This window comes from Ptychodera flava, unplaced genomic scaffold, assembly GCF_041260155.1.
Source record: "Ptychodera flava strain L36383 unplaced genomic scaffold, AS_Pfla_20210202 Scaffold_29__1_contigs__length_4469600_pilon, whole genome shotgun sequence".
NCBI classification, from domain to species: domain Eukaryota; kingdom Metazoa; phylum Hemichordata; class Enteropneusta; family Ptychoderidae; genus Ptychodera; species Ptychodera flava.
The window spans coordinates 747,726-759,504 of NW_027248351.1; the positions used below are offsets into that span (position 1 = coordinate 747,726).

The 11,779-nt window shown below is 41.0% G+C and overlaps 2 protein-coding genes across 2 annotated transcripts; both read right to left on the reverse strand.

Moving 5' to 3' along the window:
* Positions 1 to 2,574: 2,574 nt before the first annotated feature.
* On the reverse strand, positions 2,575 to 5,374 carry LOC139127108 (uncharacterized). Its single transcript, XM_070693029.1, has 2 exons — positions 4,708 to 5,374; positions 2,575 to 3,044 (listed from the first exon to the last, which is right to left on the reverse strand). The coding sequence occupies exons 1-2, from the start codon at positions 5,372 to 5,374 to the stop codon at positions 2,575 to 2,577; spliced, it is 1,137 nt and encodes a 378-aa protein (XP_070549130.1).
* Positions 5,375 to 5,471: 97 nt separating this feature from the next.
* Positions 5,472 to 6,434, reverse strand: LOC139127110 (uncharacterized). Its single transcript, XM_070693030.1, has one exon. It carries the CDS (start codon positions 6,432 to 6,434, stop codon positions 5,472 to 5,474), a length of 963 nt encoding a protein of 320 aa, XP_070549131.1.
* Between the last annotated feature and the right edge of the window lie 5,345 nt (positions 6,435 to 11,779).

Sequence of the window (11,779 nt, forward strand, 5' to 3'; positions counted from 1 at the left end):
CAGGGGATTTTAATTACCCAGATATTGACTGGTCGTCTTCGACTGCTAAATGCAAGAGCAGTGATATGTTTCTTGAGTATTTTCGGGATTGTTATGTTTATCAGACGATATCTAAGCCCACTAGGACCAGAATTAACCAAGAGCCATCCATTTTAGACTTAGTAATTGTTAATGACGACAGCTGCATCACTAATATTGTGCATGATAGTCCTTTCTTGGATTCAGTGACCACTGTGTGCTGTGCCTTGATGTCAAATGTTACACCAAAATTGTCTCCACTTCTACCACACGTTACAACTACTCCAAAGCTGATCTGTTGGGAATTCAAAATGAGCTGTCTATAGACTGGGAGCACATACTGCTGGACAAAACTACTGAAGAAGCAAATACTTCTTCATGGAAATGTGGAACATTGCAATGAAAAGGTATGTTGTGAAAACATTCCGACATGATACTTATAATGATCAGCCTCCACTAAAACAAGTAACAGTGAGGTGTTTAAAGAGGAAACACAGACTTTTGAAAAGATATATGGAATCTAAGGATCTTGTTAAATACCGTGAATACTGTAAGTCTAGAAATAACTCAAAAACATTGTCAAGAATGACAGGAGAGCACGAGAAAAAAGAATAGCGGAATCTATTAAAACTAACTGTAAGAACTTTTGGCAATATGTTAATTCAAAGAGGAAAGTCAGATCGGGAATTTCTGAGCTCCAGATTATTGATGGTCACCTGCTTACTGCAAGTAGTGATGAGGAGAAAGCAAGTTTTTAGCGGACTTCTTCAGCAGTGTCTTCACTTCAGAAGATGATAGTAACTCTAATATTCCAGATCTCAACGGTAGTCATGTTGATGTCATGTCCAGTGGCAGTCCTTTTACTAAATCAGAAGTTAGGAATCTCCTATTACAACTTGATGTGACGAAATCATCTGGCCCTGATGGAGTTCATCCTAAAATCTTGAAAGAAGTAGCCGACATTATTTACACGCCACTTTCTATTATCTTCAACAAATCATTCTTCTCTGGTGTTGTACCAAAAGCATGAAAAAAGCACAGATTTCAGCGATTTTTAAGAAGGGAAACAAAAAATCTCCGTCCAACTACAGACCCATCAGCTTGACCAGTATTATCTGTAAGACTATGGAAAACTTATTCGGAGAAAAATTGTACCACACGGACAAACATGACTTATTCAGTAACAAACAGTATGGTTCATAAGTGGCAGATCGACCACATTACAGCTACTCAAAGTTTTGGATCACTGGACCAGTATTCTTGATGAGGGATGTAGCGCGCAAACAAATTCCTTAAGACTCAAAATTATTTGTCTGCAACTACTATGCAATAGTCGTCTACAGCTGATATTCTGTAATGCGTTCCCTCTTAAATAAGACGAGGCAGATATCCGATCTAAGTTTCACGTGGTTTATTCGAATATAAGCATGTCTTCCAGACTGAGAGCAACAAATGCTCTGAGTAGAATGTTGTACTACAAACGTTGAGAACGTTTGGGAAGGATTAATTGAAAACAAATCAAACAAAAGGATACAGGAAGTGAGAACTAAGCTACGTTCACACTATGACACAGGAAGTAAATACTTTCTTTGACCACGAAGTAAATACACTCTATGACACAGGAAATTAGAAACAGGAAATAACTAACAGGAAGTGATACCCTTCTAAGATGACTCAGGGGTCACAACGTCATAATAGGTGGACTGGTCACGTGACCCACCTCAGTAAACGCCCTCTAACGGTGACTGAACGTTTACTTCCATTGACAAAATCTCATTTGCATAAAAGCAGCCTTGACTTAACAATTAGCTGCTTTGAAACAATCACTAACTCAAAGTTGCATAAGAATAAAATCACTAAAACTACTTAACTAAAAGGTCTCAAAAAGTTGTACTATAAACGTAATCAGAGTCCGTTGAATGTGTCCATTATTCGCATACTTCAATGAGTCCTTGGCCTTTTGTTAGGCGCACGTGCTCTTAGAGTCTCACAATGGAATAAGGCTATTCAATGTTCCTTCAAGACTGTCTGCTTTAAAGTAACAAAAGAATCAACTGAATGGCTTACCGATTTTGTGTGGAGTTTGTATAAGACTATCGCATCAACAGGTTCAAAGCTGTTTCATCAAAATGGTCTTTACAAGCAATCTTGGCGAGAACTATAGCCGGTCGCTTTCAGAGACATGTCCACTCTCTGAGGGTCTAACTTAAAGTGTCTAGAAGCATGCTTGGAATGGGTACATGTGCGCATTGCGTAATACAAAAGGTAAACATTGAAGGACGGAAGTTGATGGTGACTCATGACTTTGAATTTGAACTATGGCCAAATAAGGGGATGTTGATTTTGACCGTAACATTCCGGTCCCCTAATTGTGTAGATGTGACTCGGAACAATTATAAATCCAATATTCTAAACTGGTCAAAATTCAATCTAACTAAACAAACATGAATAATATACTGTTCATATATCACTAATAAAAAAGATTAAAGTTCTTAGCTGTTCTTGTGTCCTTCAGACGAATCTTCGATGGCGTGGGCCTCCAGGAGCACGCACAACTTATCCACCGGACGTCGTAGAGTAGTCGTTCTGGTCTTGACTTCTGCAAACCTGACGAGTCCCTTCTTGTCTTTCATCACTTTGGTGATTCTGCCCATGGACCAGGAGTTCCTCGGCGCTTTGTTGTCGACGATCAACACCACGTCTCCAACGTTGAGGTTTCTTCTGATCTCGAGCCACTTCTTGTCTCTCTTGTAGCAACGGGAGATATTCTTTCATCCATCTCTTCCAGAATATATCTGCCAGGTACTGCACTTGTCTCCATCGACGGCGTACGTAGCTGTCATTCTTCTGAAACAAGCCAGGTGGTAGGGCCTGTTTTGGTTTCAGCATTAACAGGTTGTTGGGTGTTAATGCCTCTAGATCATTCGGATCTTCTGACAGCCTGGTGATTGGTCGGCTGTTAATTATGGCTTCCACTTCACAGAACAGTGTTCGGAGTGCTTCATCTGACATGCGAAGTGGTTGTTCTTTGAGTAAGGAAAAAATGATTTTCCTTATGGTTCTGATGTGACGCTCCCATACTCCCTCCAAAGTGGGAACCTGCTGGAGGGTTGAATTTCCATTTGATGTCTTGCTGGTGGGGCGTCTCAGCTATCTTCTCTTGATTCCATCTCCTGATACTCTCCTTCAGCTCTTTGTTGGCTGCGACACACTGCGGGACGAACGTATGCCTGAATGTTTCGTATTCCGCGAAGCATATATTCTACCTGAGAGCGCTTTCAGCCGGTTGCTAGTGACGACAGCGAACATTGTATCAATTTATTTTCAATAGAATATCGATCGAAATCTGCTGGCGTACGGGCTCATGTGTCGAGGTCAAATCATTAATATGTCCACATAACCCGTATATATTGACTTAGATAGCATAAAATCAACGTATCCGTTGGTTTCTTGTACTTAGATTGAATCGTCGACACCTTTTTACAGTTTTGGCGATGCGTTCACATTTTGGCGCTCTTTGCAAGTTTGGCGCCATTGTGAGCTGAATATGACCTGCGAGTGAGCACGACAACAATGTATCAATTTCCAATAAAAGAATATCGATCGATAAGGTTCACTGCACGTTTACAGTGGAGAGTCTGCGCCCGTTCGCCTCCGTTCTGTGTTATTTTTTCAAATTTACTGGAATTTTCATCGTTGATATTCGCCAAATTTGGTATAAATTACAACAACATGACATGCATTTGGTCTGTACATCTTACGAGACGCATACTGATAAAAATGCGTCAATTTAAGGCCCGTGTTCTGCATATGTACACACCGTCAGCTCGCCAAATCATTGACGGCAACAGTATATTTCAGTGATCGGAATAAATAAAATTCAAATAAAACAATTTTCGTGAAGAAATTCAAAAATCTAAAACGATAGGAATTTTGTATATTAATCAAAGGATCACCATGTCAATTTTCATCATTATTTGTTCAAAATTGAGGAATTTGAACCGACGAGAAGTGTGCAATCTGTTCGGTATATTACACGCCATTGTTTTCTACGGGAAATCAAGCTTATTCGCCGCGTCGTAAAATGAAATATATATCTGAAAAAACCATTGGTTTAACTTTTACATTTCGCTGTAATTTCTTACGATATTTAAAATAGCGCATCTCATGAAGGTTATCTAAAACTCTATCGTTTTACTTTTTTGATTTTCCCTCTTATTTTTATGAAATGACGAGTTAACGATCGTTTGGCTGTTGACTGTGTTTTCACCTATTTTTGCATATGAATAATTATCACATATGTATTTTCATAATTCCTTCATGAAATTATTGCCAAAATATCATAATGGAAAGGTCAACATATGAGGAAATTGAATCTGCAACTCTTCCATCAATATTAAGCTGTGCAGCGTGGAAATTTTGCGAAATTTAATACATAGCGTCAAAGGCGGATTTGACTCACTGTACGCGTACACGACGTATGTGCGGCGAAAAAGTGACACGCTAATATGAAACAAAATGGAGGGCCTTTGGCCCCGCAGTGACAAGTTAGTTCCGTTGTCTGATCTGATGGACTTAACTTGTCCTCTTCGTGCTATAAATCTTCTGATGCACGAATCTGTGTCTAATGAGCAGGCTACTTCTAAGTGTACTGCACGAGTTGCCATACATGTGAAGATCGCTCCAAACCTCTTCTCAGTGACACGGCCACGTTTGACTCCAGTGGTCCGAAGTAATCTACATCTGTGCGAGTAAATGGCGGCTCTTCAGGGGTGATGCAGTCCTTAGGTAGGCCTGACAGTTTCTGCTCACAAACTTTCGCTCTACACTTTCTACAGATGACACATTTGGTTACGAGGTTGCGGATCGCTGTAGGTGCCCGTAGAATCCAATATTTCTCTCTTAGCTTCGCCAGCATCGAGTTTCTTCCAAGATGTCCGACTTCTTTGTGGGTTTCTTGGAGTATGATTGTTGACACTGGTGAGTCTTTAGGCAGCACTATCGGGTGCTTGCTGTCTGGTGACACTGAGGCACGTTCCAGGCGTCCGCCAACTCGTATTATTCCTTTATCCAAAATTGGGTCCAGCTTATATAATGGGCTGTATCTCCTGACTTGCTTCTTTCGCTGTAGGAGTGCCATTTCATCTGGAAAATGCTTTCGCTGCACATACTTCATGATTGCATCTTCTGCCCTTTGCAGATTCTCTAGTGAAACAGGTGGGATTGTTGTTTCACAGCTCTTCTGGCTAGTATCTGCGTTGGTGTCTTCATCGCCTTGTTTTCTTTTGCGGCATTTATCTTGAAGGTTTTTCTTCGCTAGCAGGAACCATCCGACTATCTTCTTTAGTTTCATCATGCTGGAGTAGCGTAGTAAGATCTTCTCTACCCCAAATTCTTGCTCTACTAGTATGGTGCTGTACACGGATGCTTCCCGCTTGACTTCTGGGTCTTTATTACATAGCGCTCTGGAGATGTCCTGTTGTGTAGGCCATTCTCGTTGCCACAGGCCATCTTTTGTTTTGCAGGAACTTGTCTACCGTTAGTCCCCTAGATGCATCGTCTGCTGGGTTGGATTTTGTGTCGACGTACTTCCACTGTTTACTATCCGAACATTTGCAAATAATGTTGATCCGGTTGGCTACGAAGGTGTGGAATCGGGATGTTTCATTGGCGCAGTACTTAATCACTGATGTGCTGTCTGTCCAGAAGTATACCTTGTCGTTTTTAATGTCGAGTTCTTCCTCCAACATTCTGTTCATTCTCACGGCCACTGTAGCTGCTGTCAGTTCCAGGCGTGGGATGGTAATTTTCTTAAGTGGTGCAACCCTTGCTTTTCCCATAAGGAAGGCGCAGTGAATTCTTCCATCTTCATTTATGAGTCTAATATACGATGCGACACCATATCCATATTCACTGGCATCAGAAAAGTGGTGTATCTCACGTACCTTGATTTCGAAGTCTGCTGGTTTGTAGCACCTCTGAGCTGATACATTTTCTAGTTTCGGAAGATCTGATAGCCATCTTTGCCATTTCTTCCGATCGTCTTCTTTGATCTTTGCATCCCAGCCAATACCTCTACGACACAAGTCTTGAAGAAGTATTCTTGCAGGTAGGATGACCGGAGCTGCAAGTCCAATGGGATTGTATACTGAGCTGATAATTGATAGACTAAGTATGCCTCTTCTTGTTGCAGGCCGGTTTTCAATGTTGATCTGGAATCCTATTGTGTCTGACTCGACCGACCATGAAGTACCTAGGGCACGCTCTACTGGTAGGCAGTCGTATTCCAGCTTCAGATATTTGATTTCCTTAGCTCTTTCTTCTTTTGGTATAGTCTCCAATACTTCACGGCTGTTGCTCACCCATTTCGTCAAACGGAAACCGCCCTTCTTGCAAGCAGCAGTCAGATCTTGCATCAACTTGATTGCCTTCTTCGCATTTTCTACTGACTTGAGGCACGGTCCCTCCACAAACGGTCAAGAAACGCTTTTGTTCAAAGGTGCTAATCACCTACACAGTTGCAACAGTCCGCGTTGCGGTGGACGCAGGAAGCGAATGACGTCATAGGCAAGTTAGTGTCTTGTTTCAGTGGCGTCTTGTGACACGGTCCCGCTCCAGTATCCTACAATTTTCAGTCAATCAAGCTACTTTATTTCCATCTTTCTGCACTGTTTCGCATGTATTTGAAGACTGGTGAGAAGATGAGTAAAACAGTTTCTTAAAGATCTAGGTCACTATTGAGAATCTTGGATGATATTTTATGGCTGAGTTCAGACATGAGGTGATCTTGACCGACGCCATGCATTTCGGAAAACTGTCAATTTTACTCCCCCGTTTGTTTTTTTTCACCTTTCATCAAAAAAGTAAGTCATGCACCTCCTAACAAGGCAAAGACTTCGAAAAAATAGGGAATCGTGTTGTGTTGTTATTTTGAAACCTAATTCGACAAGAAAACTTGTCTTTTTTGCCGCGTTTATATTTCAAACTGAAAACAAAATGGTGTCGCTTGGGATCGACGAGTCGTATCTGCATTACATGGGAAATCCTAAAATGTCTTCCTTAACTCCCTTTTGATATCGATTTAACATGATAATTCCTCAGTTCCAAACTTTGAGAGTTCGATTTGAAATTTTTAATCGTTTTCAACAAAATTCAATGCACGAAATCAAGGAACTCTTACGATGACCTTATTTTTGCAAGGTGCTCTCGTCGACCGTGCGTCGACCAATTGAGAGTTGGCGTTATGGTAATAGTTCCACGTTTTTCCCCCCTTTTTTCTCCTTTATCGATCGTTCAGAGGTGTCAAGTGCGTCCCTACCGATCGTTCAGTCTTCTCAAAGTAGGCAATCAGGTTCATGACTGAATCTGTTCTTTCTTAAAGACACAAGTTACTGCCGAACCCAATGTTTTGATTTTGTCGACCTTTCGAATTCTCAGACTGCCAAATTTAGAGAATCTAGAAGCCCTACAAGTGTCGCGACATTTTGGTGACATGACCTCCCTAAGCCTGGGTGCCAAACTCTCTGCCATGGATTTTCCTGATTGAGGATCAAGTGAGATACAAATCATGTCGTGTATGGGTTTCGTATGTTACCCACGAGAGACCGTGGTCAGCCCATCGATGGGTATTTATATACAAACTGATTGTATCGGTTGCTACACTGTGGACATTGGAAGACCACGCAAGGCTTGGGTTTCGCAGCAGTACGTGTCGACGCAGGATTTTTATCTTCCAAAATGAAGTCCCAATCAACATGGGAGTCGTCAAAATTGACCAAATCGTCTCCGAACTTGTACATAGTTCACGCTGCGTGCAGATGTAAACAAACTTTGGCCTTTAGACGCATGCGCAGACAATAATCAGAATGCATTCTGGGAGAATTAAGTTTCTGCTTACGATAATTTTATGCACGTAACTGTTAACACCTCCCACCGCACGCGTGATAATCCGGGATTATCCCCATCAGTAAAATCAACAGAAAGCCCAATCGAAACCCGGACTATAACAAAAGAAACTGGTGGCGTTTCTTGACCGTTTTGTGGAGGGACCGTGCTTGAGGCATCATCTACATAGAAGTCTCTCTTTATTGTTTTGACAACTTCCTTGTTGAATAGGTGGTTGTTGTCATCGACCATCTTGTGTAGTGCTGTGTTCGCGCAGCTCAGGAATGATACTGCACCGAACAGGTGAACCATCATTTTATAGACTCTTGGAGGGTTTTCTATGTTTCCATCTGGCCACCAATAGAAGCGTAGACAGTCACTGTCCTCTTCTCTAACCTTTACCTGGTGGAACATAGCCTCTATGTCTGCCATCAAAGCGATTGGTTCCTGTTGAAATCGTAATAATACTCCTAGTAGATTATTCGTCAGATCCGGCCCTTGTAGTAATAGGTTGTTCAACGACACACCTTGGAACTTTGCTGAACAGTCAAAGACAACGCGGATGTTCTCTGGTTTCTTTGGATGATATACTCCATGGTGGGGTATATACCATACCTTTCCATCGTCTCGATCTAACCTCGTTAGGGACTTGTATTGCGTATCCCTTCTCATTATGTCTGCCATGAACTTCTGGTAGTCGGCATGGAACTTTGGGTTGTTTCTCAACTTTCTTTCAAGGCCTTTAAATCGTTGTAAGGCATACTGCTGATTGCTCTTTCAGTTTTGAATGGAAGTCCCATTTTGTAGTGTCTGTCTACTAGCTCAATGGTTTTGTTTACTTTCTGCATGAACTTCTTGTCTTCTTGGAGTGCTCCCTTTTGTCATCTATCATGCGCTCAGGAAAATCAAGGTCAATGGAATGTCGCACTAACCTGTCTAGTTTATCCAATTCTTCCATATCCTCTACGGCAACAACTTCTGTTCTGTAGCTGGGAGGATGTTGCCCTTGTTCGTTCAATCTGACTACCTGCCAGGGGATCCATCCTAGGCGTGTTCTGCATGTGTGAGGGGTTGAGTCCGGACCACGCATTGTTTCCAGAGGGGTAAATACTGCTGTTTCTCCGGTACCTATCGTCAGTCCTATTTCAGCATCTATTCTTGGAAGCCTTACCCTTACCAAACCTGCAGACCTGCCAGATGGCTGTTGCAGATCTTCGCAGCTCGGCTGTAGCAGATCACTTGCAGATATCTGCAAATGGTCTGATTTTGTGCATATATAATTAGCTTTGAGCTGCAAATTGCAGCTCATGGGGCATGGTATGCAGATCAATGACATACACATGACAGCTCAAATGCAGCCCGTGACTTTTGACCTGCAGACATACAGCAGCTCATAGCAGACAACTTTCAGCCCATGACTTTTGACCTGCAGACATACAGCAGCTCATATTAGACCACTTGAAGACATATAACAGCTCAAAATGGACATTGCTCATTCACCATTATCATACTGCATGTAATGGGTCATATTTTATTTGTACACACAAAAATATATTTATTTCTACCTCATGTCATGCTCACTTCAATGGCTCACAACAATACAACACAAGCAGCTGGAGATCCTCGTCACCCTGTTAGATAAATGTGACACACCTCATCAAAGTAACCATACTAGTGAACTAGCTCACATGTGAGTAAAAAAAGATAACACCTGATGTAGGATGAAGAAACACTCATTTATTACTAAAGGTTACGGAAAAATTACACTGAATACAACAAGGAAAAAAGTCTTAAACCTTTATGAAGCTAGCATAATGTTATATCAAACTAGTACAAACTAGTCCAAGTTTACTGTCATGAACAACTGATGTTGGAGATATTGTGAGATGTTTACCTCAGCATTGTTTGATGAATCAAACTTCTTCTGAGAAATTGTGAAGAGTTAATCTCAGCATTGTAAAATAGATCAAAGTTCTTGTAGTTTATTCAAATATTTCCAGTACTTATCAATTCCAACAAAAGTTATTCTGATGTATAGAATAAATATAGGAAGCTTTGAACAAATACCGGTAGTAGTAATGAAATTGAGATCCTCTATATGGAAAGGACATCAAACTATATATCAAGCAATACACATTTGTTTTGGCATTTAATGAGAAAGAAGAATCGCGAGGGTGTAATTTAAATAGATACAATTCACCCAGATGGACCATGGGAAATAAAAGTGTTACTTTATGTGAAATCACTTCGCAGCAAACATGTTACAAATTCTGTTACTCACTCAAACCAAGGGATTTCCATGCTGAAACGACACAATGCTACATGTAGGGCTACGCTCTAAATTTAATCGCTCGCGTTTTTGATACTTTTATAGTGTAAAACTGTGAAGTTTTCCTTCAACATGAAGCCTAATACCAGTGACAGATGAACTCTGAAATGATAGAAGAATGAGAAACACAAGTTACTGAAATGTGAAAATATATGATTTACAGTGCTTAAGTGCAGACAAAAGTTTCACGTAGCTTTTAAAATCCAGTGAGAATTTACATTAGCGAACTTATCAATAAGCCAGTTAAGGCTGTTGATGAAAAAGAAAGTGAAGCAAGGCTGCAGGCTGGCAAAGACTGAACCATATTACCGGTACACAGTGTTTCATCTAGGATACTACACCAGGGTGGGGGGATTGGTCCCCTTCCACTGGAATTTTCGAGGGGATTTTAAAATTTTGGGGAACTTAACTTGTATCTTGTACGGGTTTATTTGCCCCGAAAAATAAGTTTGTCTGTTCACTGAATTCAAAAATAGGACCTATTGTGTGGGCCATTGACACCACAGTTTGCTTGTGACTTTCATTGCATGCCGTCTGCACTGAACACGTTTCTGTGACAATAAACTCCTATTGTTCGTGTCGATTTTGCTATCAGAATTATTTTCAGAGTGTTATGGACATCCATACAATGCATAAAAACTTCAGTTTGTCTCCTTTTCTCAATCGTACAGAGATAATGTGACACAGAAACCGTCTCAGGCTAGGGCAATGAACTTTGTGAACGTACACGTAACTCTCAACTGGCAGGCTTTCATATGCAAAATCAGCGTACGGAAAATTTACGCGTAGTATATTGTTTCAACAGCATTTTCATGAAGCAGATCAAAAGCCTAGATGAAACACTGATTACATGGTGATCGAAAATCGGCAATTTTATTGATGACAATTGTGTTGGATTGACTGTGTATATTATTTCAGCACCCTGTCTTCTTGAACCGTACAATCGCAAATCGGCAGTTTTACTGATGCCTGGCTTGAACTTTGAAGCAACTAGATATCCTCGATATACCGAATGTAATCTTCAGAAAAGTCTGTACAAATAAAAAACGCATATGAAGGAGATATGTCAAAGTAACTTACCTATAGTATCATTGGGATCGGTATGCGGTTTGCAATGCCGTTTGCAATTGCAGGCAATATATCCATGGTTTGACCTCATTTCTCCTGACGGCGAGACCTATTGGTACGTTGAATATGTCGTCAAGTATACTCGTTCAATTTGCTACCATTTTATCAAAGTTTGGATACCGTTTTCGGCGAAATTTCATCCAAAGTTTAGCAAAGAAACATGACAGAGTAACCCTGAAGATAGTTCAATATGTGTAGATTAACGGTCGATGTGTCTTGCGGCTAACACTTTGACCTGCGTGACCTGGGTCATTTAGCAAATCTGACCAATCGCGGACAACTTTTCACATGATAAATGACGTCATCATGCGTAATGCAGCCTAACCAACAACAACATGCAACGTACACGTTTTTCTCAAGGGTCTACGATTTGATGTTTGGACCTGTGGGGAGTAGCAAAAGTAGCGGTGCTCGGATCTA

Bases quoted from the DNA above. Each gene is read 5' to 3' on its own strand.
- LOC139127108 (XM_070693029.1), bottom strand. From the start codon at position 5,374: ATGATGAAACTAAAGAAGATAGTCGGATGGTTCCTGCTAGCGAAGAAA. The intron at 3,045-4,707 runs GTTTGGAGCGAT...CCTTACTCAAAG, and splicing joins GGCCGTGTCACTGAGAAGAG to AACAACCACTTCGCATGTCA.
- LOC139127110 (XM_070693030.1), bottom strand. From the start codon at position 6,434: ATGCAAGATCTGACTGCTGCTTGCAAGAAGGGCGGTTTCCGTTTGACG.